This window comes from Chlamydotis macqueenii, chromosome 17 (assembly GCF_036417535.1).
Source record: "Chlamydotis macqueenii isolate bChlMac1 chromosome 17, bChlMac1.mat, whole genome shotgun sequence".
In the NCBI taxonomy this organism is placed as follows: domain Eukaryota; kingdom Metazoa; phylum Chordata; class Aves; order Otidiformes; family Otididae; genus Chlamydotis; species Chlamydotis macqueenii.
This window is the reverse complement of record NC_141572.1, coordinates 11,459,136-11,485,048: the sequence shown is the minus strand read 5'-3', so window position 1 is coordinate 11,485,048 and position 25,913 is coordinate 11,459,136. Positions and strand designations below refer to the sequence as shown.

The following is a 25,913-nucleotide window of genomic DNA, read 5'->3' as shown; positions in this document are numbered from 1 at the left end:
CTGCCTTTGAGCATCAGCCCAGCCCTGTGTGTGAAAAGGAAGACAGGGATGTCTGCATTGATCTCTCTCTTCCTGCCCCTGGACAGCTTTCCCAGCTCTTTTCCAGGTTGTCAAGACTGAAGTTGTTCTGTTTGCTAATGCACAGCCTGCCTCATTGCAGAAGTGCCCAGTTAATTCTCCTTACCCAAATGTTACCACAGTAGACCTGCTAATTTAGCTTAGAGAGCTGGTATGGCCGTGAGGTCATCAGAAATCTTGGTTCTTTTCTGCAGTGTTCTTCTCCCTGGGTGGTGTGGTGTTGCTTCCTACTCTCAGCCATCAAATGCTCTGCTATTCTTTGTGTTGGCAGGCAGCCTACAACCTTCACCAGTCAGTGTATCGTTGTGCCATGCTGTGGAAACAAAAGACTCTCTCCAAGAGATTAAATAAGCCTTGTTCTTTTCTGCCACTTCTGAAGAGGCAAGTGACATTTAAAATGCCTGATGTTAGCCCTGAGACGAGAGGACGTTCAGCAGAGGAAGAGCCATGGCTTCCAAAATGCAGTCATCTCCCATTTCACCTTGCTGACGGGGGCTCAGTTCTCACTGATCTGTGAGTGTGAAGTTCTAGTTCCTCCTGCATTTCTCTGGCATATATGTAGTCTATCTGTCTCTCTTATTTTTGTATTTCCAAGTTTTTGCACTGATGACTGTTCCACGCAGTTACCCTAACTCTTTCTCTGACTCTGCATCTTACAGCTGGCATTGCAGAGTTACGCAGGAGCTGCTGCATAATGCATATGTTAGCCCACAAATAATGAAAGGATTTGGGACTTTATACTTATGTATCAGTGATGGGTAGAGTCAGCTCAGCTATATACTTTCCACTATGTGTTTCTCAATATACAACTATGAATTCATGGAGCGTTGGTCATTTGTCAAAGGAGCAGTTACAAAGGGAAACATTTGAAAAATGTATGTGATAGGACTTCTACCATCACAAGAGCTTATCTTGCTCAAGTGACCTAGGGCTGTCACTGAAGCTCTTCTTTTTTTCACAGAAGTCATGTATAGGGTCTGATTTATATCAACATCCTGGCTGTGTAAAAACTGAACTTCCTTCTTGCCCCTTTCTTTCCCCTGGGGAAGCTATTCCTTAAAAAATTCCTATTCATCATGGGTCAATTGCAAGGAAGAATTTTCCATGAAGGTTCTCGGTCCAGGACAGGAGCCTTACAGAGAACGGAGGTGATAGCTTCACATTTCTTTAAGCTACCATATGCTGCCAAAAGAAGTGGTTCTGCCTCGTTCAGTTCTGTCTCTTACACCATTCCTCGTGTTGGCACAATTATTCATATAATGAATTAGATTGACATTAATACAGGTCAAAATCTGATCTTTAAAAATTATTATTGCATGCAAGAGGAATGTTGCAGAGCAGGATGAATGATGGCATAGGACTTTCTTTAGCTGCAGTACCAGCTTATGCCAATTTAAAATAATGATGAATCTGGGGCATTATTGATTTATTGTTCTTTTCAGAAATGCTATTCGACGAGCAAGGCTACCACCACAGAGGCCGGACTTTCTGGAATCTCTAGAAAGCAAGGAACTGCTGGGACCTTCTTTTACTAGGTAGAAGATTTGTTTTTTAAAGTAAAGAAAAAGGTGACTTACAGTAGGCCTTATGCTATGCTTATCCTCTCAACTTCCCTTCATAACACAGAACATTCAGTAATTATGGGACTGCATTGCTCTGTACTACCAAAAGGTCATGGTGACCTTAAAAACTTTAAATTTCTTATATGAAGCAGACAAGAATAACAGAACTTTCAAGTTAATTAAATAGCAACCAAGGCCTTTGTTTCATTAGTGAGAGATTTTGAGGGAAAGATAAGGCACATCACTTATTTCCAAAATTAATTGGCTTAGTTAGTTAGTAAAGTTTCCTTTTCTGTCAGTCTTGCCACATAAACTCAGAAGTTTTGAGTTGTGCAAGATGCTTTTTGACTCGTAGATCATACTTGCTCCACAACGGGTTTGGGTCTGGATTTAACTAATTTACTGGGGAATCATTAATGATTCTGGTAATGCAGAGCCAGAACTGAATATTTGTCTCTCTCTTGGCTGAATCAACTTTGCTGCTCTAAAAGGAGCTACATCTTTACTTTTCCCAAAAGGTCTGCGCTGCTGAAATTGTTAAACTGAGCAGTGGTTTCACTGTCTTGAGTGTTCTGTACTTGTTTTAGTTATGATACCACTTTTTTTTTTGCCATGAAAGTGAAGGAGCTGAAACTGCTCTTGCTATAGAAGCTGAAATTGCTTTTAAGCAGACGTTTAGACTGAACTTTTTTCTGTGAAACTGTTCTGTAATTAGCTCTAGAGAAGGGAAATACCTATCAATTTCCTGTTAAAACCTGTCTGAGATTTCTGCTTCTAGCTCCCGTTTCTCTTGTCCCCAAACCAAAATAAGTCAGAATTTTGTTAATAGGCTGAATTCACAGCTCTAAAGAAATGGTTTCAGCCTGGATTAATCTAGAGGATTTGGAGCAGGGCGGGTAGGAGTAATGGAAACCTTAACTGCTTTGCTGCTTTTTTGTTTTGGCGTTGTGTTTGGTTTTTTTGTTTGTTTGTTTTTGTTTTTTTTTTTTTTTTTTAAAAAAAACCAACATTGTGGTGTTTCTCTAGGTCTCTGGAGTGGTTTGGTTTTTGTTGTTTTTTGTTTGTTTTGGTTTGGTGTTTTTTTTTTTTTTTCCGCATTGGCATTTCCACTGCATAACAAAGCAGCTAACTGGACAGCTGTCTGCAAGGAATAAAAAGATTTTCCCTTTTTTTGCACTGACTGCAAAGGGCAAGACCAACAGGTTGCAATGTACAGGGATCTCATACTTCTTCCTTTACAGACTGGAGGCACCCGTTCAGCAAACACCCGTGAACAAATGTTCTGCGCAGAGTGGGAACTTAATGCTAATGTCTCAAATGGAAGAAAGTACCTGTAAATGTGTCTCTCAAATGGGTGATACCACTCATTCCTATCCACCTCTTACACATGCTGCTCTCCCGCCTGTGCGGCTGTGGACACGTGATGTGCGCTGTGCTGTTGAGGGGCCAGAGCTATGGTCTCCTTCGTCTTTCATGCCCCACATGAAAGCTGGAGCAGAAATGGTGAGTGTATTGCTGAAGGAAAAACTAGTGTGCTTTGTGGGCTACTGTCAACATGCATGCTGCTTATTGCTGGTTTTTCCTGTGGCTCGTCTGGACTGACTATCTGGTTGTTGAGCTGTTGTTCTCTTGTTTTAGCAATCGTCTTACAAGGTGACAAAATTAACTGGCTCTGAATGCCTGAGAACTGTCTACCACCAGTCTAAAGCAGTATTTCACTATCTGACCAACCCACGTGTGTTGTACTGTAATTGCTTGCATTTTCAACTTCTCTGTCCCATACAGAATGGGAGGTGTTAATCTTGATGAAGTGTTTCCATGCTAGAAATGAAAGAGCCGTTTCTTAAGCTCCTCTTCTTCTGTGGTATGTTATGAGAGGGGCTCAGTGACTACGGGGGATGTCTGAGTGGGAGTAGGGCTTAGTACATTAGGTGCATCCTACTTGTAGGGCTTACTCAAGAAAACCCTTTGAGGAAAAAACCAGTGTCATTCTGACCTTGTAGAGAGGAGGTGAGCCTGTGAGTGCTCACAAAGGAGCCAATTCCCGAAACCCTGAACAGGATTCTGTGGAGAAGTTGCAACCAAATGTGCAGCCACGTTTGCTGTCACCTGAAGACTTGGTGGGAAAACAGAGTCACCAAACTGCAGGTATGTCCTCACATCTAAACTGTAGCAGTTGTGGGTCCTCCTCCAATACATGCAAGACTCCAAATCAACTCTTCAAAATGTACGGGAGAAAAGGCCTTGCTTCAGGAGGCAAGAAATTACGAAGTAAAGGTCTCCAAGTCTTCCCCACAGGAGATGGTGGCGTCTAAGCACCTCTCAATGCGGTATTTTTAGTGACATGAGGGCGTGATATTTGTGTTCCATGGGACTAGACTTACTTCTAGAGTAGACAAAACACTAAATTATGAATAGGCAAAAATAGCATTTGTAGTACTAAACCATTCACAAGAGCATTTCTTACCTTTTTTTGTATGTTTAAACTGAGTCTTGAGAGCTTGTAATGCTGTCAGGACTCCTGCCCTCTCCCTGTACCTGATCTTTTGGGTGAATAGGTACATGTCGCAGGGTGACAAAACATGTGAAAAGGACTCAGGAGGGTTCCACGTTTCCTGTCTACTAACTTGAATTTGCTTGGTAAGAACAGCGTAAGTCTGCTCTGCTTCAGTGCTTGTGGCTTGTATCTTCCTTTCAGCTGAAAGGAAAGAAAGGGAGCGCAGTTCCAGAGAAGAAATGGTGTTACAGAGACAGCTGGAAGTTGAACTCCGACACATCCAACAGCAGATGCAGTACTACTTCAGCAGGAAACAAGAACTCGAGTATGTTACAAAGCCCCTTTAGCCAGCCTTCATGCTGTCAACTCAGTATTGCATTTTTTGCAGCTATCTAATTTGAAAATAAGAGTCTGTTCACAGCAGAACTGTGAAATAAACAGAGAAAAGTTCTTGATATTTTTATTTTCTCCTTTTAAGAGTTCACTCCAAGTGGGAGACATACGTTAACAACTTCTTTTGTAGTCAGCAAGTAGATTAATTACACCTTTAGCAGCTATCAGAGAAAGCATGACAAAAAGGTAGCATTGGGTGTAATCAGAAGGCAGTACAAATGAACTTGGCAGAGCAGCTGAAATTCAGCTTTCAGTTCCTTTATCATGAGTAGTGAATACTTAGCTTTTTCAACTGTCAATTAAAATATGGCTGGGGTTTGTCAACTTCCCTACTAGAATAAGAAGACATTTACAAAAATGCTTAAAAGAAAATGGGGCTTGCAAGGGATTTAACTGTCGGGAAAGGAGGAAGTCAAGAACTGGGAGTAGGAAATGGAGACAACAGCTTTCAGACAGACTTCTCTGCTTTCCAGCATCTTTTTTTTTTTTTTTTCTTTTTAAAAAAAGACTTTTAATCATTCACTTGTTTGAGACAAAAATTGGGTCTTATTGCAAGTATCAGTTGCAAGTCTAAGTTGGCTTAGACTGTTCAGCTCCTAACTGGGATAAGAATCCTAATCCATTTTATCAGGTCCTGTCAGCAGCAGGCAGAGATTCTACAGAAGTGGCTAGAAATGAGCGTGCAACCAGAGGACCAAGGTGGTGTACAAGGAATTCGGGAAGAATTGGATCAGGTGTGTAAACAGCAAACAGATTGAAGTTATTTAAGTGATTTTACTATGCTATGCACTTATCCTAAAGGCTGATGGTAGTTGTGAGGAATTGTATACAAGCTGTTATTAAAATGCCAAGAGGGAAGCTTGTAATCAGAAGTGGGCTGTCAAGCAGAACAGACAGCTGCGTAGATGAACATTCCTGTTTGTTCAGAAATTAACTCCAGCTCCAACAGACCTTTCCAAGACTATTGCCAAGCTACATAGCAGGCTTTAGTAGATTCAGTCTCTTTTTTTTTTTTTTTTTTTTTCTGTGATTTCTCAGGACAGTGTAGCTACACTACAATGACTGCATCTGCATTGCTCTCAGGCCCCAAGTTCATACAGCCACACAGGTGGGCACTGCACTGTTACCTCTAAAGCTAGCCAGTGCTTGGCTGTTCCGGAGTGACACGATCCTGTCACTTAGCGGTTCTTACGTGGGATAATAGAAAGGCTGCTAGAGTTCATTCACTCTTCCTCTGTCAAAAAGACTAAATGCTGTCTTGCTGTACAAATAGCTTATGCAATTGTCTTCCCTTTCAGTTGCAGGTGAGGATCAACACTCTTGCCAAAGCACAACCCAAAGAGAGACACCATGTGCAGAACCTGGTTGCTCGCCTGCGTGATATCCAGATTGCTCTAGATACATAATGCTTCTGAACCAATTTTCCAGCTCATAGGTAGGACTTTTTGCCCCTTTCATAGCAGGGGAGGATGGAAAAGATGTATACGTTCTCTTAGTCTATGTATGGCATTTTTATTTTATAAATTAATTTAAATATTTTTGCTTGTTTTATTTTGTTACTACAGCTGGTTAGAAACTAAACAGGAGCTAAACATACCTCATGCTGCACTAACAATACCTAGTTTAGGTTACCCTGACATTTCAGAAAGATAAGCAACACTGATAAGACTCTTTATTTCAAAATGTTTGCAATTAAATGAGTTAATGTCAGTAAGTCATACACTTTGACATACAAAAATACCGTGCTACTGATACAGTTGAAGAATTAAATGGGATTCTCCATGCAGGAGAAATTCACAGCATTATCAGTACCCTCTAGGAACTCTGCTTTCACTTCCAGAGCGCATTGCTGATCACTGCATAACAAGGAATATTTGTTACTCAGCTAGCTCTGCACAGTATTAAGATCACCACAAAACCAGCCACTTGCATGCTGAATCCTTTCCTCCTTCTTCGATTTCTAATAAAGCAAACATCAGGCAACCCGTCCTCCATTACTAGGCTAACAGTAACCTTCAGATACTGTGGATCTGAAGTATCTGAAGTATCTGATGATGCTGAGTAAGAAGAAATTAAAGCTTAAAGTCGCTTTGGCTGTGTCTGGATGCCACAGGCTGCAGTGGAAAAGGGAGAAAAGACTCAGTTGTCTTTTCTCTCATCCACTAGAACAAATTAACGTGATGTTGAAGTTTAGTCAAAAGGACAGTCATAGCTTTATCCTCCCGGGGCTGATGTTTGCCTTAGTTTTTTCTCACTCAATAGTTTTTAAAAGTGCACATTTTATAACCTGTATGGTATACTGCTGCAGGAGTAAACTTGCTAATGCCAAGAAGTTTAACAAGATAGGTGGCTGAGAGCCACTTCAAGCTTTCAAACTCCTCCTCATGTAAAGTGAAGAAATGTTGACTCTTGGAGCCAAACGAATTTTCTCCTGCTTGTCACCCAAACAGCCACCATAACCTGAGTCTTGGCTCAGCTACATCACTTAGAGGCAGTTTATCATCCCTTTCTTCCTGATGACAAGCTAAGCATATGGGACTTGGCAAACCAGACATTTGTACAACAAAATTATATCCCATTTTCTGCAGTACATACGAAGGAGATAAGTTTTTCTTTAGGAAATTAGAGCTAGTCAGTGTACCATTTCCTTGAAGTAGCAGAAAAAACACCCAAGGCTCAAGCAAGGAAATAGTATGAGAAATCTTTCAGAGAGCAGAAAGGCATACACATGTCCACTCCAACAAGCTCTGGACAGCAAAGTCAGTTCTAAATGTTTGAGTACCTGGACTCGAAACAGTTTATTCTCTAAAAACAATTGATACATTGCTTTAAAACTCAATTCCTCTTCTGTCAGTGCCATATAGTGCCACATTCAACAGATCCAAGGTGTTAGACTTTAACTCTTCTTGACATGAAGTTACAAAGAGGCTCTAAACTTTTGCTCTTGGATGAAGCTTCAGCATAGAGCTTTCAGCCCCTAGCACATCCCTAGCATTAAGTAGGACGGCGGAAGTCAGAGCAGATGTGGGGTTTTTTTTTTTAATATTTTCGATAAGATGAAATTGTTGCCAGGCCATTATAGGATGGTCACGTTGGCACCTGGCAGGCAACCTGGGATTGCTCCAAAGATCTGAAATATTTTTATACACAGTCAATGCATAGGGCATTTCACTCCGTGCAATAAAAATTGGTCCTGAAGTATCTGAAACTGTTCTGTAAATAAAGGAATTAATTCTTCAATAATTTAGTGACAAAACAACAACACATAGCAGAAAGTAAAAACATATTTTGTCTGCGATCTCATTGCATCACACAAGACAAACATGCTCTATGTCTTCCAAACCTTAATGCAAGTGGTAAAATAATTATCTCTCATACAAACAAAATCTTTGAAACCTGGAATAGCAAAATAAAACCATAGGTTAGGAATAGGACATAGAGGTTTGTCTGCTTTTTTTGTTTCGTTTTTAAAGAAAAGCCCAAGACCACCAGTTTCATCATACGGAATGTAGACACAGTGTTTGCAAGGTTTAAAATGCAGTGCAAAGTCCAGTTTTAAAGGGACAATGTCAGGTAAAAGAATTAAAGTTGTCTAACAGTAGAAAACCTGGATGAGTGTAACTTATTGTACTGATGCTGTCTGTTGCACATTTTGCTTAGTTTGGACTGTGAAGCCATACTAGCCAATTTAACTGTTTGGCACTGTAGGCATTCACAGGCTGCCATTAATATAAAAACTTTAGTGGAGTGTCTTAGAATAAAATAAATAAGAGCATACATTCCTTACTCAAGGTCTGAAAAACAGATAATGCAGGTATATGGTACAAGATGTGACTCAGCCTGTCAGTGTCCCTTTAAATACAGCTCATCTCTGCCTCCACCCTTCCCCACTGCACCTGCACAGCCTAGGAAGGCTTAAAAGGGACTTACAGGCTCTGAGAACATAATTATCCTGTGGCACATTGAGGGGAGAACATCAAAGACTGCAGGCACAGGGTGGGACAGAAACCTCCATGGTTAAAGGCAGCTGTACCCATACATACATGGTCATTCAGTTCTCTTTCTGCATGCAGCAGCGTGTAAATACAGACCAAATACTCTCAGGTTTATTATAGCAATGACATCTTCTGTTTTCCTCACCCAGGTCCTGCTGAGTGATACATACTTGTTAAATGAAACACTCAGTGGTGTGATAAGAGTCCCTTTGTATAGAAAACCTTCTTGCTGAGAGACTTCCTATAGAGAGCCCAGTGCTTCTCCAAAGCGGATTTTCTGTCCAGCTTTGAGGTGGAATTTGAAGTCCTTGGGTGCCTCAAAGATTAGTACAATCGTAGAGCCTAAGTTAAATTCCCCTAAATGTTCTCCTTTCCTCATGGAGATTCCCTCCTTGTTGTTGTTGGATATGAAGCTGAAGTCGTTGTAGGAACCTTTAGAGTAAGATGGACTGTTGGTATGCAAGTCCTGTACAGAGAAGGAAGAAACTGTTACTTGAGGATTTCAGTACTCTGTATTCATTAGCACAGCTGTAGGCTGTGGATATCCAGGCTTTTTTAATGCAGGAACTTATGAACAATCCAAAAGTGCAATAAGAATATTTAAAAAAAAGAAGTCTGTATTGGAGATGACTCCCTTTAAATCAGTCTTAGAACATACTAAGTCAGTGTGGAACATCACTATTGTTAAACACCTTAATTTCAAGATAATAAGACTTCTAAAATTTTCTTGTAATTTTCTTTTATTATACTTTATCAACCTCAGCCATCAAAACCAGAAAGCTGCCTACTACTGTCTTGCTCACCTGGTCAAAGTAGATGCGGATAGAGCCCACGTTTGTTGCTCCTACAGCGGTTAAAGAGAAAAAGCCATGTTTCCAGTCACCTCTAAGGACAACCCGTTCATTGTGGCAGAACAGTTCCTTGATCCAGCGAGCAACTCCAGGATTAACAGACATCAGAGAGCCTGCAATAGTGAGAAAACACTCAAGTTAAGTTGTCTGTTTTGTAGCAGGATTGTAATGCCATTTAAATGGTTAACTGTCATCGGATGGGCCCTTAAGAGAGATCAGGGTAAGGACAAAGGCAAAGCTAGGCCCTAGTCTCAGCCCTGAGAGATACAATTGAAAGCAGCTTTCCAATAGGCACATAAGATCCATCTAACAGAAGGCTACAGGCTACTAAAAGGAAGCTAGGGAAACTTTTTACAGCTTAGAAACAGGTTTCACTGGTTAACTATCCAGTCCCTGAGAGCAGCCCCTTCCAGTTCTCTTTGGTAAATGCACAGAAGTGGTTACTGAGACTTGATGAAAACCAAGTAGCTATCTAGCTAGAGCTGACCAGGGAATACCAATAATGTGAATCAGTTAAAAACCAGTTTATTGCAGAAGAATGTCGAAGTTTTAAATCTCTGTGTAATCCTTAAAGTAATGTAGTAAGGTATATTCACTACACACATTTTTAGCTATAAAATGCATCTGCTTTGCTGCGCTGAATCTGATAGTAGCAATTCACTAAAAGTCCCTTGTTTCAATCAAGGCCTAGCTTCAATCTGGAACTTGACAAGAATTCTCAAACCTTGTGGCAGGTCACTGTGTCTCTCTTACGGTGTTTCAAACCAAATCCAGTACTTAGGGTTTTGCTAGATACCAACGAGTAAAACACTTTTGTTATCTGCTGAACTAGAGTATGATGATCTGCAAAGAGGAGGAGAAAAACATCTGATCCTAACTCCAGTAACATAACTGTTTAGTTGCATCTTCTTTGCCAAGCACAGGAAAAGAGGTCATATTTTAGGCTACAGTTTGCTCTGATCTGCATAACTATCTGTATTTCAGGTGCAAACTGAACAAATCATGTTTGAATACAAGTCAGGTCAGCATGCGTCAACAGTTATTTCAAAGAATTAAACCAGCCTGAATACGTCACTGTTTTCACCACCTTTATGGGATTTGTTCTGGTAAACTATACTTACCATTTGTGACAAATAACTTTTCTCCCATTATCTATCGTGCAACTGGACAACTGCTCCGCTAGCATGTCTTGTGCTAGTGCTTCCCTCCAAAGCTGCTCTGCGTTCGCTTTCTAGGAACAGAAACCTACCTGGGAAATGACGGCGGTGTGACACTCTCCAGTCAGTGGGGGAGTGGAAGCAGTGATAATCTCCCGGTGCAAGGTAGATTACACAATGGAAGAGCTCATTCCCCTCTTTTGTAACTAGTTGTTGCTGAAAAGAATTACCAGATGGGGCTACAAAGAAACCATGGAAAGAAAGGGGTTAAAGATACTCTTGACACAGTCATCTACACTAGAACCAGTGGTAACAGCAGAGGACTAAGTGCAGTCCCATGTACTGCTGAGACTACAAAAAGATACTCCTTGTCCAGGAATCCAGAATTTCAAAGTGTTCGTTTCCCTCTCCAATAAAATTTCAGTCTGACAGTACAAGTGATACAGCCTCAGTATAGCAGCAGATTGTGGAGTCAACTGTAATGGTCAATGTAACCATATAAAAAAAGAACCAAGCAGTTTAATTCCGATAATCAGAATGAGCCAGGCAAGACAGTATAAAGCCACTGGTGAGAAAGAGAACTACAACAGCGACATGTTTATCCTCAAATAAAACAAAAATCAGATCTGCTTTTGTTCCTGACAATGTGAGAAACAAAGAAAAAATAAATCTCTCTTTTCTTGATCTCTGAGAACACTGAAAGAGCAGAGCAGAATAAATGCAGAACCAATGCAGAACTCACCCTGGCTAAAATGCAGTTCCTCTGTGCAAATGCGAGGTCCCAAGAAAGATTCCAGAGAATAAGTAACCCCTTTTACTTGCTCCACTTCACAGTTTTTTACCTGTCCAAAATTAAGGATCTTTCCATCAGAGGGACTAATCTACAGTGAAAAAAAAAGAACAGAAACACATTAGGAATTATTAATTCCTCATAAAGCAGACACATTCCTTTGGGGAAGTGGGGGAAGCTGGTAATGTAGCATAAAGCCTTCATTTCCTTTTACTCACCACACTGTGCAAACAGCAGACTGGCCGTGCTTGTGGTTTCAGCTTCCTGCGGAAGAACTCGCTGAGGTTTCTGTAGTGATGCAGATCTTCAACAGCTGCCTCCTTCATGTTCACTCCAAATGTCCAGATGTACAGGCTGTAAACAGGCTTCCGGAGCCATGTGGGCAGCTCCACCTGGTTCAGGCGACCCCAGGCTCGTGAAAGCAGTCGCGTCGGTACAGATTTGTACAGAGCAACCTAAAGAAAAAAAGAATTGCACCACGTCATTCAGTTCTTCCACGGATGGCTTTCTCTTACTTCTCCCCAGAAAGCAGAAAGGATCAAACTGTTCCTGCTCACCCCTCCCTGGAATTCACTGGGTTACATCACATGCAAAGTAGCCTTTAGGTCAGCAAAAAATCAGCTCTGCACTTCATCCTCAATCTCTCCATTCTGATGAGAGAAGATGAGGGACAGGACAAAACTTACTGTAACCTCATACTGAAGCCAGAAACTCCACATGCAGGTTACTGGAAACCCCAATGCGAGGCTTACAGAAAAAAGGACACATTTCACATATTCTAGTAGAACACTCATTAGAAGGGTTTAACATTACCAGTATATTAATTTTTTGTGAATAACCAAATGAAAACTGACTGAAAAGTAATTTCTCAGTGTTTGATGATGTGCTTCTCAGATGCATCTACTACTGAGGGCGTTTTCCACATCCCAGTATCTTACTGCTCTAACGGTACAGTTGAAGAAACACACCACTGTGGATGCAACTACACTGGTATAAACTTACGCCATCCTTACTCCTCCTCTCATAACAACGGGAGTTGCTAATTGCAAGAGTATAAAGTGCCTTTATTCCTAGAAATAAACCTTTAGACTTACTTATACCAAAGCACAAGATTTAGTAGCAAGAAAAACAAATGAACAATATTGGTAAGAGGTATATGCTGTTGACGTAACTGGACACGTGACAGTGTCTTCCTGTTAGTAACTCCAGCAGGTACCTCTTCTGGGGTTTGTGGTACTTATTATCAGCCAAAAAATCAAATCACCATGACGTAATCAGAGGGCTGGGCATCTGTGCACCAAGGGAACTGAACCCTCTGAAACCAGGTTTGCAAAAGACGACATTATCTGATTAATCTGGTACAAATTTTTTGAACAGTGCTGCTTGGCTACATTTAACTCCCAACTAAACATTTTCTTTCTTTTTTTTCCTTAGCAAGAGTAATTTATGCTTAATGTTAATCCTATCCTTCACTATTAAGTCTTGCAAAATACAGCCATAAACGCAAACAGAAGCACACCCTGGCTGAGAGCCTGTCCATCCTATCAAATACAGCAAACTGAGATCTCACTCACAGATCACCATCCTGCATCATGTTAAAATACAGCGATATTTCAGAAAGAAAACACCAACCTAATCTTACTTAAGATAAAAACTTTTAAATCAACAGCACCTTAGGTTATATAAGCTGAAGGACTGACATGTTTTGCCATTTTACTTGACATGCCTTATACAGTGTTAATTTCTGAGATCAGTTTTGCCCAGTTTTCCACAAACACTGAGAATTTGCAGATACAACTGTAAGAATCACAAAAATCGCTTCTCTTCAAAAGAGCCTGGTTTCAAGTTGACGGGATCAAACTGAACAGCTGTTCAGTGAAATAGCAGGAACTGCAATTTTGCTGCGGTTTTCAATCAAAATATTTGTGTGGTTGTTGCATTCTGAAATTGCATCTGTGCAGAGAATAACTACATGCAAGGCTTCCTACACCCTGCTGTCACCAGTGTCGGAGCAGAGATTTGTGTATCATTTGGACAGGCTGGATTACAAATGCTCAAAGAACTTGGGGAACAAACCTTCTTTGTGCAAAAATGACCGAAAGCCAGAGACCATTTCAGCGTGGCAGGAAAGGGAACTGGAGAAGCGGTCTGATCTGCCTTATCCTAGCCCTGACACTTTGAGGTGACTGAATTAATTCAAAGGTTTCTGTTAATTTACCCAACTGTTAAGAGGACAAAGAAATTCTCTGCTACTGAAAAAAATCTCTTGTCTGTGAAGCAATTTGTGAACACAACTATGAACAGTAAAAACTAAAAGGAAATGAATTGCATCTCCATACTTTCACACTAGTGATCATCTGCCTGTTCTATAGTAAGGACATCTCCACCCAGCTGCTGCCAGCTCCCTTCAGTATAAAACAGCTAACATACACGAAGCGCGAGAGAGACCTGCTCACACTTACCCTGCTCATAGGCCTCCATCCCACTCTGGTCAAGGGTTTAAGAGCACCGAAAGGTAGAAGATAATAGAGAATAGTCAGAGGCCAAGAACGGAGTTTCAGAGCAGGCCTAGACATACAGCTTAGCTGGCCCAACCTTCGCCTCAGGGCCAGCTGGGGAAATTGCAACCTGAAAGATTACATACACAACATAAGAGGGTCAGCCATCTCAGCTTCAGAACCAGCAGTTTCTGATAACTGGGAATGATTTATTCCTGCTAATCGTTACTTAAACATTGATTCTGCAACTATTTACTCCTTTATTTTGGTCAGTTCTTCCCCTTCCCAAAACAGAAGACCAGTTTCCCTTAAAACAAACAAAACAAAAACCAAAAAACCCCAGCTCTGTCCAAAAAATTGCGTTCACTCTCATGGGTCACATTTTATGAATGACATCCTCAAAATTGAAGGCAAGATCACTTGGAGGTGACATTTGAAAACAAAGTCACAGCTGGTTCATCCAACTAACAACATAACATGATAGTTCACAGTGGAAATAACTGAGAGCAAAGGTTCTTCTTCTAAATACCAGAAGATTACATCCCCAGAGAAGGTTTCTTGCAACTGCTCCAGCTGTTGCATACCCAAAGTGGACAGAAAGCCAGCAATCTGATGCTGAGACTTTAGTAAGAACTGTCTGGAGGAGCAATATTAAGGAAAGAACAGATACCCTGATGAAGTAAATCCTTGAAACCAAAGAAACCGAGGTCTCTTAGAGGATTCACGTGTTGAAGGCATCCTGACTAGATTGTGCCTTGGAGTCAAATTCACAGACCTGTTGGCCGTTCACTAACTTCAGGAAACAAGCACTTCCTTGAGAAACAGGAGTGGCACTCCTGAGTTAATTAATGTAATTGTCAAATAACTGATTCCAAAAGACATCTTTCCAGGTCGTAAAGCCTTCACTGGGTACCCTGGTTCTGCACAGAGAACACGCGGACAAAGTCGATACTGCTAGTGCTGCCAGATAATCTCTTCTCCCTAGCCCAATAACCAACTCCCTTGCCTCATAACCAACTACATCTTTTTTTTTTTTTTTTTTGTGATCTGGATGTCCTGGCTGAGAGCAAACACATTTTGCACCAATAACCATTGCCAGAACTTGAACTTGTAACTCTGAGAGAGAAAAGCTGCTCATCTTATTAGCAGAGGACATCAAGTGCCTCAGTTCAGACCCTTGCAGGAGGTCTGGATGAGGGACTCTTCAGGTCCCCATTTATTCTTTGGCTTCTCCTCATGAAGAAACCATTGGCATTTCCAAGGTCACATTATCAAATGAAAATCTGCCTAGCTGAGGGCAAAATATTAAAATCTTCTGGGCACTGACTTAAATCCGGGCTAAGACTGTTTTCCCCACACTGCTGAAGGCAGCAGGCCTGCAACCAGGACACAACTATGTGTGCACACAAACTGGAAGTGGTCCGCTCTGGCTGCTCTGGACAGCTCTCACCCTCGCTGGATTTTATGATATGAAGGATGAACTACAAAATATTGTGTATATCTTTCCAAGATGGAAAAAAAGTTAGGAAATTAAAAGGACATTTTCTTGCCAACATGTTCTTTTCAAAACTTGGATTACAATTAGAATATCATGCAGGCAGGTACAACTGTCACCACTTTGGGATGCAAGATGGTGCTTTTGGCTCAGAGATTTTTTTCTGCAGTGAACACAACTTATTTTCCCCCAAGAATTAATAGATAAAAAACAAAGAATGATCTGTGCATCACAATGCAAGGGTAAGAAAACCCCAAAAACCCCCTGAGGAGATGAAGTGCTGTCTCAGCAGAGGTAAAGCCGGCTTTCTTCTCAGCAGGAGGTGGCACCGACTCTAGGAACAGGAAGGGACACTTCACATTCTTCCTCCTTTCCTTACCACCCACCAGCCTGCAGTCTGCTCAAGGGCTGGTGAGGCCGGGAGCCGGCTTGCCAGCGGGTTGCCAGCATCGAGCACAGAGGTCCCACTTCCCGCTCCCCCTCCTGCTGCTCTCCCCCCCTTCACTGCAGTCGCTCATAGACCAATCCCTGCAGAGCTGCATCCTGGCAGCTCGCTCCGGAGCCCTCGGGCTTCTGACTGCCTTGGCCTGGTTTCAGAGCAGTCCCTCACTAATTTTTCCATTCTCCTACTGATGGAGGGTAGAAAGGCATGAAAGCCTCCTCATTCCCCTTGTCGTATAACAGTGTGCCCTTCTCTGCCAATTCAATGCATAAGGAGCTTTATAGTAATTAGGCCAAACAAAAGCTTTGCAGATGGCTGTCGCTCCTTCTGCCCAGAAACCCTCCCATCCTCCCTCCCTCATTTCTCCCTTCAGTCACCATTCCTGCAAAGCAGAAAATACTAAACAGTACCTGAAACGAGTTCTCCTATTTGGTGGACCACCGGCAGAGCCAGCCGGGCCTGGACTCTCCAGTTGCGGGTGCTGGTCCCCGGCACAGCTGCTGCTGCCGCCGTTCCCTGAACGCAGCCTCCGGACATGAATTTTAACTTTGCGGAGGTTGTAGCAAGAGGGTGGAGGGTTAGATAAAGCTTTATAGCATCTCACCATTTCCCTGTGTGAAGATCTGGTCCCTGCAGGGTGTTTGACTGACACATCGTCAAGGTGACGGCTGGTTGCAAGGCTCAGTCTTTTTTCCTCTACCTCTCTTTCCTTTGCTTGCTCCGGTGCAAGAGAGAGGCCACGGCGTCACAGTTCCTAATTCCCCCGCTGGTTTGTCTCTGGATTCCCCCTCTGCTTCCCACTTGAATCTCTGCTACGAGGGTTGCAGCTATTGCAAACAAACAGGCATTGTGTCATATTTCAACATCCCACTACAAAGCCGACTCTGCACAAGATAAAAACGAGCTGTCCGTATATGCAGTCCTTGCTTCTCGCTAGTCAAGGTGGCCATTGAAACTCAACTCTCCAAAAAACACCCTGCAGTCGGAGGCTGCTGGGCAGCGATGCACTCCCGTCAGCGGAGCAGCCAGCTGGCCTCGCGCAACTAACCCCAGCGTGAGCCTGAATCCGAGGCTGGGAGGAGGAGTGGGGCGGAGAAGAGGAGGAGACAATTCCCAGCTCCAATTCTGCAGTGCAGCAGCTGCTGCTAAGAGTTCTGAACTGCTGGGCACCAAAAATCCTTTCCTGCTCTTACTGTCCAGCTTGGAAAGAAAAAAACAGAAAGGAGAGGAACATCTTTCTGTTTCACAACCCTTGCCAGATACCAGCGTCCATCTCCTGAACTGTCTTTGCATCTCAAAAGACTCACTTAGGGAGCAGGTAAAGGACATTCTACAAATACCCAGAAACGTAATGAAATAAGCCAAGTTTAGGGCCAGCTTGAGAATCGGGCATAAAAGAGGTGTTAACATGTTTATTACACTGCTCTCCCCAGTACTGTCACAATTTTTATCTCCAGTGGAACTAAAATGCAAAACATGAGTAAAGGAAGCTGTTTTGGTTTTGCTTTTTGAAGACAAAAAGCTGCAGTATTTCTATCTCAGCATTCTGAATATACATAAGGGGAAATTTCCCTCTTTGACCCTGCAGACCACACCTCCAACATGGATTTTCTGCATCTCCTGCTGACTGGATCTGGATTGAAACTGGACCCCTGGTTCCGAAAGCGGAAGTCAGCCAGCTACATCTCACCTCAAGATTAAACCAAATACCCAGAACGGTTTAGGGGCCAACTCTCTAGTGGCTATCCCTTTCACTTACATTTTCTTTTAAAGTTTGGGTTTTAAAAAAAAAAATTCCTCATTTCCAGAGCTCTCTAAACACCCTGAAAACTTGCATGTCTAATAGAGTAGACAAAAAAAGAGCACTGGTGCTCTGATGTGAGGGAAAGGGTTGTATTGTATTAGGTGTAAGGCAGAAGTGGGAGGGCCAGCAGGAAAGGCTAGAATTAACTAGCTAATGGCATCCTGCTCAGGCCTTGGGGAAAAAAAAAAAGTTGTAGCAAGAATTTATTTAGATTGGCCTTCAACTCCAAATACTACAGATATTCCCTAAAAACACTTCTGGAGTCTCTGCATTAAGAGTATTTTTTCCAGAAAGAAAACTGCTGTATGGTATTCTGTATCTCAAGAAGTTCCACAACTTATGTGTATGTTATTGTTGAAGTTGAATTTAAACAATTGCATATAAAAAAAAATCCAATTAATTGAAATAAGGTAAATTTAAAATCAACTGAAAGCACTCTAAACATACTCCTTCCTCCCTGAGCCAACTTTTTTGTGGTTTCCTATTTAAAATATCATTCAGCTTCTCTGGCTGGCACAAGAAAATCCGACATGACAAAAAAGCAGCCATCTGTATAGTAAAATTATAAAAGCAGTTACCCAAAATCCCATCAAAATTCCAAGACAAGCAGCGAGGAACACAGGGGAGCTATTTCTCTTGATTTGCCAGGAACATTAGAAATTACCATGATTAAATACTAAATTTTAAATAGAAATAAACTAAATTGACAACGTCATTTCAAAAGGCGCTTCATCAGACCAAGATGGAAAAAATCATGTTCCTACTGAACACGTGTCTTCACAAAACTGCGGGGAGAGAGGCAGTTTGTTCATTTGGCACTGGTGAAGCCAGGCAGGAGCAGGCAGAGTACCCCAGCCCGCAGCCTGCCCTTCCTGCGGGAGGACTGCAGCACCCTGGGGTGCCCAGCACCCACGGGCCAGGCTGGCACCCTGCTCCCCCATCTCGTCTCCTCCTTTGAGGTCCTTCAGCTATGCATGACTCTGCAGGAAGACCACAGAGCAAACAGAAGCTTTATCTACATTTTCTTTAGTACTCTTCCCTTAAGGATAAGGGAGGTAAACCTTCCTGCTCTTTCAGCAGAAATTCAGTCTCATCCCTTAGGACATTTTCAATAAATTAGTACCTGATTCTAGGAAAGCACAGAGAAAGTGCTCTCTAAAACAAATGGACATGTAAATGTTTTACAGCCCACTGCAGTGGGGTCTACTACTCTTCAGTTCAAAACAAAAAAAAAATGTGATACAATAGAGATTCCTCTCCAGGAAGGGAGAAATACGGGTGTTAAAAGCTTTTTTCCTCCACTTAAAAGAACTGAGTTCAGATGAGTAAGAAGACCTATGTTCCTCTTAAGTTCTATTCTACTGACTTCACTACATTCACCAAAATGCAAATACCCGAGTCCTGCTGAAATGCTGACATATGTGGCAATCTGCCATTCCTGTGGCAGCTGCCTCAGAAGCAATGTACAATTCCTACCATGTCAGAATACTGAAATGAAAAATCCACCGTCAGTTTACCTGCTTTCCATGGGGAAAGGAACAAGAACTAGTGATCAATGAGCTCACGACAGAGGAACTCACATAACAGCATCTCAATAGCTGGCCTTCTTGTGATGCAAGCTGTGCCACAAAGCCTGGGTTATTAACTTAGACAAGAATCTTATGATGGATGGTTTGTTGGACATCAGTACCAGACTCCTCTACCTGTCTGAACTCACGCAGAATCCATGTTAGGTAAATAAAAGTAGTTACCAGCAGCTATAAATCCCTAGAGAATAATTATCTAATAGCAAACTGCTAATCTGCCAGCTATGCAACACCATTCTGCTCTGTCAGCTCAAATAAGCGTCAAATCCAGTGACCCCATTTAATTATTTGTCTTTTCATTACTACCTCAAGCCTTTCCCTCAAAATACAGCAAGGCGTTTGCAAGAAAGACTAATAAGCAACCGAACTTCAAACCTGCAGTCTCAGTTTTAAATCATCGGCATGAATCATTAGGCTTGGAATGCGCTAGTCAAAGTGCTCAAAGCCCTCTGGCCACACTTTCTACATTTGGTAAGAGAACTACTGTTTAAAAAATGCACCATACGCATCCCAGCACTGTATTCTATTTTAATGCTAGCAAAAATAAGGTCTTGCAGTCAGGGGAGAGGTACTCAGTGACCGTTTATTAAAGGATCCATTCCTTTCCCAGCAGCATCTCTTTGATTTCAGACACGTAATCCCTGCTCCCACCCAACTTCTCTGGAACGAGCCCAGCAAGAGAAACACTGGATGCTCCACAACCCAGTCAGGAGCCCCTGAACTCCGAGAGCACAGGACTGCTCTCCTGCTGCTGGGAAAACCCCAGTGCAGAGTTAGCGTCTGCCAGCGACACGTGATTTTTGAGTCGTGCGTTCACTTCCAGCTTGGCCGGGGATGAGTTGGCCAACTCTCACCGCTTTCCGCAGATTTACCGGTGCTGGCTGACGAGATGTACCATGTTCTGCTTTATCCATCCTTCATTTCCAAAATTCTTTACTTTTCATACGAAGAAGCCTTTCTGTATATTTTTCTTAACTTATTAAGAAAAAAAAAAAACACTTTTGATAATTTCCCTCTAATTTCACATTGCTGTTTTAGGTGCATTCTATAAATAAAAGGGGGGAAAAAGCAGTATTCTAAGCTACCTAGGTTGAGTGGGTTTTTTTTAAACTTAAACCCAAATTCTGTGCAAAAAGCCTGGTATAAAGTCTCAAAGGTCTCTTCTGTGAAGCAAGGAAAAAAAAGTTTTATTTACTTTCGCAAAGTGACATGAAAATAGATGACACCTAAAATACATCGTGTTATTTTAATATTTTGCAGTAACATTTCCATTTCATGGTTTAAAACCCCATGTATTTTCGCTTAAGCTAGCCGCCAGGCAAGCTCTCCGTCTCGGATCCGCGGTGGGAGCACCACGCCGCCCACCGCCCACCTCCCCAGACCGCGGAACCCGGCAGCAGCCGGACCAGGCTGCCGGCGGCCCCAGCTGCCCTCCCCGCAGGACTCTGGACCCCGATAAGGCAGCTCCGAGAGACTCGCTTGGTTTAAATCGGCTAGGAGATTACTCACGAGAGAGCCGAGACTTTGGAACATGTCTCCTGAAACTTCCAGCAGGACAGAGACCAACGACTGACTGCCCCCGGCCAGCGGCCCCGCTCCCCCGTACCTGCAGCCGGCCAGCGGCACCAGCCGCCCGGAGAGCTCCCCTCCTTCCCGGCCGTGCGCGGTCACTCGCCGAAGCCCGAGCCCGACCCGCCCTTCTGAAGCGGTTTTCGGACACGGGAACAAAGCAGCCGATTGCAAACCCCACCGAGGCGCCGGCCGGGCCCAGCTCTCCCACCCCCGCGGGGCTCCGGCCGGGCCGGCCAAGTCCCCCGGGCCACTTCTCGGGCAGGGGGCCGGGACCCCCACCTACCTCCCCGCAGCCGCCCCGCGCTCCCGCTCGCTCCCCGCCGCTGCCGGTACCGCTACCGGCCGCCCCTCGCCTTAAGGAAGCGGCGGGCGGCCGGCGGCCCTCCCCCGCCTCGCCTGCCAGCCACTGGCGCTCCGAAGCGGCTGCTGCCCGCAGGGCCCCGGCCCCCTTCGGAGGAGGAGCCAGGACAGGAGAAACGACAAGGAAGAGAAACCGGAGAGCACCGGAACACGGCGATAACGTTGTCTGGTCCGGACCACGGGCGCTCGGCGGGAGAAGGAAGGGCCCTGCCCGGGGAGGCGGCCCGGCGCTGCCAGGCCCGAGTATCGGGCACTCCCGGGAGGGCCCTTCGTCGCCACGCAGCTTCCCAAGGAGCCGCTGGCCAAGACCACAGGGAAAGAGCCTGTGTCGGGGAACAACGGTGCGGACGCCGCGCATCGCACGCCTTCCCGGCGGTGTCCGGCTGCGGTAACAGCCCAACACGCGTTCCCAGCCAGAGCAAGACAGTGCACCACAGTCTCATGAACTGCTCCTGAAACGCTGAAATTGCTCCATAACCCTGGCAAAATGCTCAGGAGGTTGTACGAGACGGAATAGACTTACATAGTCAAAAAGCCATCTCACTGGTCAGAATAAAAAAATACTGATTTTACTCAGTTCAATTTTTCAAGACAGCCGAGAGAAACATTTACACTGTCACACCCTTCACGTATTTTGGTGGTGTACAAATTTCACCCCTTCTAATATTTTCTGACTATCACATGCACTGGGCCACTCTACGAGGAATTTTTCTGTAATTGCATGCTTGCTCAACTAAAACTCCGAACATCAGAACATGGGAGCAAGACTGAAGAATAAGAGACCAACCAACTGAAGATTATGTTTCATTCTTCCAAAACTGGATTAAAAAAAAATAATCAGGGATTTTTCCATGATTAGCTCTTTCCTGAACTTGACACACACCTCTTACCATAATACTAAACGTCTGTCTCTGCTGGGCCAAGAAAAGCACCTTCTGTATTGCACTGCCAAAATAGCATCCAGTGTCCTCTGTTAGATAAATACGAGCAGTTTTTAATATCAATAGGAAAGACTGTGGTGTTACCTCTCAGAATCAAGGTCCTAAACCTATACACAAGCAGATCCCCACTGTATTAAGCTGTTTTTAAAAACTGCGGCCCGTGACAACAGCTGAAGTTCAAACAGAACTGTGTATTAATCTGTCAGCTGTATTATCAGATGTCACTACAGCTCATTTCCCTTGAAGGTTCACTGTGGTTTTCCTGTGCACGCTACTCCCACAAACACTGCTTTTTGCTCACACAAAACAGAGCAAACTATGGAAGCAAAGGACAGCTGCAAGAAGTTCCTCTTTCTGGAACTTCAAACGTTTGGTCATTCTGTCCATCCAGACTCTTTGGCCAAGGTTTCCCTTGAGCAGTTCTTCGATCCTGTATCAACACTGTCCCAGCGCCCAGGCGAGAAGAGGCAAAATGCCTCTAGTTAGCATATGAATCGCATACTATGCATGCAGATCCCAGCCAGGAAATGTTCTGTGACAGCAAGGATTTGAAACAATAAGCTTCCATCCATCTGATAAATATCTACCTGTCTCTTTCCAAGCCATCTGCTTTACCTCATCTAATTAAATGGAAGCTGATCCTCACTGGTATTCACGGTAGGAGACACACTAAGGCGTTAATCAGCTCAAGCTATTAGCTACATAATGTCTCTAAGAAAATTATAGGAAGAAAAGGCCTATGCTAAAGGAGCAATAGTCTTTCCCTGTGAAAAACTTAAAGGAGATTTGACTTAAACCAGAATCATTTTTTTCCCCATTCTTCTATGAAGTTTAAGCAAAACAAAAACATCCAGGAGTATACTCTTTAATTCAATCAAAAACTACGCACACTTCTACGACGGTACCGATATGTACCTCTGCAACAGGGAGATTCCCTGCTTGCACATGATAGTGATTATCGATTTCATATCTCTGTCTTATGCTCGGAAGCAAGGGACAGCGCTGTCAGGTGGAAGATGGTACATGTTCTCACACGAACATGAGGTTGGTACTGTGGAATCAGAACTTCATAGCAGCAGGCTCAGCAGCGAGGGCACGTGTGGTAGTTTCTTGTTCTGTATTACCTTTTCAAAGCCTGTTCAATCACACCTGGTCTCTTTTTGCCTACGCAAAGGCTTATTCTGCTCTATAAAACAAGACCACATCCCTCTTCTGCATTCCTAAGTGTGCTTTCAGGGATGCAAAAAACAGTATAAGGGAAAATGATAGGTCAGCAAAAAAGACACTCCACTTTTTCAATAAAAAGGAACAATGCAGCTCTTATTTTTCTTGAATCCTTCATTGTTTGGAATATTTCTTCCAATGTCTGAACACAGTTTCTTTTTTTCCTCCTGTCAAGCTTCCTTTCCCTCCCACAGAAGCATTCAACAGAACTTAAGCATATTAGGAAGGACTAGGAAACCTTGTTAGTGTTTTTTACTAGATATCTGTTGCATTTGGAGCACTGCTTATCAGCTTGAAATGCTTTGTGTGATTCCCTACTGCAAAACCCAAGTTCTTTAGAGCTGTTTTATCAAAAGCAATACGCATAGTTTCACCAAATAATAACAAATCAGCATATCAGTATAATGAAAGAAAGCAAATTTAATAAGGGAATTACCCAATTGCATACCTAAAAGTATGAACAATAATTTTAAAATATTTGGGTTTGAGTATCAAAACTGAATTGATCTTGCCTTTTAAAATAAATACTCCATGGACACTTACCAGTCTCTTTTTTAATCAGATCATAAAACCAGTTTGAAATAAGCTTCAGCAGGAAAAGAATATACAGAAGACAGATTTCCAGACAAATTACACTCAGGAGCTATCATAGCCTAAGCTGTTAGCATCTGGACAGTCTGGATCATATGTGATTTGGGTCACTAGTGAAAATGAATTTAGGGATTCCAGCCTAGTCCCTCACAGGCATGTGGCCAAACCACTCACAAACTGGCAGTGAGCTCAGGAATGCAAAGAAACTGGGATGCTAAAGGTCATACTGAAGCATCGACCAGCAATCCTACAATCCTAGAATTTTTAACTCCTTGCCTTCAGAATTGGCACTGAAGTAAGCACTCACCTGGCTGTTTGGAAGAATACCACATATACTTTAAACCGTCTAGCACAGAGTTGTAGTACAATAGACTTAGTATTTCATAGGAAGTTATGAAATATTTCTTACTTCAGTGCTGCAGTGGCTATTTGACCTATCAATCTGATATATATACTGCAATTCTACAATATTTTTTTTAACGCCTTTGAGTCCAGAAGAAAAGGCAAAAATCCGTCAGGATCAGCAAGAGCCATTACAGACCTAGGTGTTACCTATGACAAAAAGGTCTTGCTATATATTCGCAAAGAAAACACGTAGATTTTTATTAACTAGGTACTAATTCCATCTCAGCTTCCTTGTGAAATATATAAGGCATGAAGGCATAGAGGAATTAAGCAAAGTGCTAAAAGTAGCAGAGATTGAGCAGCTAGTGAAAAGATAAACCTTACAACTAACGCACAAGCTCTACCCATAGCTAAAATTACTAGAACAAAAAAAACCTCAGCACTGAATGTTTTCTGATTTTTTTATATGTAATTTTAGTCTTGCCTATTTTGATTTCTGTATTTAATTCTGTAAATAGCATAACGTGCTTAATTTGCTACCTTGCCATGCAAGGTGGGGAAAACGAGAAAATGTATTGCACTAAGCAGAGCCACAGCTCCATCAGTTACTGCAGATCCACGCCTTGTGCCTCTCTCAGAGGTGCAAGTGGACAGGAGGCTGAAGATGAGTCTGCGTCATGCCTTGGCAGTGATGAAGGCCAACAGCATAAAGGAGTAGAAGCCAAGAGAAAGCAATTTACTTTACTTTGTGCGTGTCAGACCACATCTGGAATACTGTGTCTAGTTTTCTTAGGATCAAGAAAGATGTAGAGCATGTCCAGTGAAGGGCCAGCAGGATAGTCAAAGGGTTGCAGCACATGGCCTATGAGGACGGGCTAAAGGTATTAGGTTTGTTTAGCCTGGAGAAGACTTAGGGGGGACCTAACAACAGCCTTCTAATGTCCAAGAAGAGGTTATTGAGAAGATAGAACCAGGCTCTTTACTGAGGGAGATGCAGAGACAACGGCCATAAATTGAAACAAGGAAGGTTCTAACTGGATACAAGGGAAATATTAATATTAAGCATTGGAACAGGCTGCCTAGAGACACTGTGGAACCTCTGTCCTTGGAAATTTTTAAGACTTAAGTGGACAAAGCCCTGAGTAACATGGTCTGAATTCACTGCTGGCCCTGCTTTAACCAAGAGGTTGGACTACATGACATGATTCAATGCCTACCAAACATATTTTTATTCAAAATACATAATACAATCACTTGATTAACTATCCCAAATACTTCTGATTTGACAAGTATTTAAAAAAATAAAGTGTCAGCCATACTAAAAGATGGAGGAGACACCAGCAGTTCCGAAGGTATGATTACATTGACTTCAGCCAAAAGCGACAGAAACTTTAGTTCCACAATTTATCAAAAATGCATTGGTAGTAGAGGACAAATTAAACATTCCCTTATTGGAATAAAAGCAAAGGAGCTTTGCATCAGACTTGGCAGAAGCAAAATTGCCCCAAGTTTCTTACCTCCCACTCGCTTGCAAGCTTCACAGGCACCTCTACGCCCCTCTTCTCCAGCTGGTCCAACTTGTAACCCTCATATTTTTTGTATCCTGCATATCCGCCACCTGTAGCTACCAGTACATGGAAGGGGCGCAGGCGGAAGACTTGCCGTACCGGAGCAGTATGAAGCTTCTTCCTGTCTGTAAAAGAAAAAAAAAGAGACTTCAGGAAGAGAACAA

General features: G+C 42.8%; 2 protein-coding genes across 10 annotated transcripts in view; one reads left to right on the top strand and one right to left on the bottom strand.

Moving 5' to 3' along the window:
* SFI1 (SFI1 centrin binding protein) overlaps positions 1 to 10,629 on the top strand; it is a 36,014-nt gene extending 25,385 nt beyond the window's left edge. For 4 of the 7 annotated variants that reach the window (XM_086761352.1, XM_086761356.1, XM_086761357.1 and 1 more), the window contains 7 exons: positions 350 to 591; positions 1,521 to 1,613; positions 2,882 to 3,143; positions 3,644 to 3,788; positions 4,339 to 4,462; positions 5,162 to 5,264; positions 5,829 to 6,068. In XM_086761352.1, the coding sequence (XP_086617478.1) occupies positions 350 to 591; positions 1,521 to 1,613; positions 2,882 to 3,143; positions 3,644 to 3,788; positions 4,339 to 4,462; positions 5,162 to 5,264; positions 5,829 to 5,936 (1,077 nt within the window). In that variant the 3' untranslated portion in view covers positions 5,937 to 6,068. Of the gene's footprint in view, positions 1 to 349; positions 592 to 1,520; positions 1,614 to 2,881; positions 3,144 to 3,643; positions 3,789 to 4,338; positions 4,463 to 5,161; positions 5,715 to 5,746; positions 6,069 to 9,301; positions 9,404 to 10,611 lie in introns of those variants that run through there. The other 3 variants (XM_086761355.1, XM_086761354.1, XR_015260404.1) reach the window with 3 other exon arrangements.
* PISD (phosphatidylserine decarboxylase) lies at positions 6,186 to 25,837 on the bottom strand. Of its 3 annotated transcripts, XM_086761367.1 has the most exons (9): positions 25,699 to 25,837; positions 16,363 to 16,585; positions 16,169 to 16,285; positions 13,786 to 13,951; positions 11,542 to 11,778; positions 11,276 to 11,414; positions 10,626 to 10,772; positions 9,329 to 9,489; positions 6,186 to 8,991 (listed from the first exon to the last, which is right to left on the bottom strand). In XM_086761367.1, the coding sequence occupies exons 2-9, from the start codon at positions 16,410 to 16,412 to the stop codon at positions 8,767 to 8,769; spliced, it is 1,242 nt and encodes a 413-aa protein (XP_086617493.1). In that variant the 5' UTR covers positions 16,413 to 16,585; positions 25,699 to 25,837; the 3' UTR covers positions 6,186 to 8,766. The 3 variants fall into 3 exon arrangements, with proteins under 3 accessions (XP_086617493.1, XP_086617494.1, XP_010124269.1); XM_086761368.1 differs by lacking the exon at positions 16,169 to 16,285; XM_010125967.2 differs by lacking the exon at positions 25,699 to 25,837 and having other exon boundaries at positions 16,169 to 16,365.
* Positions 25,838 to 25,913: the final 76 nt, after the last annotated feature.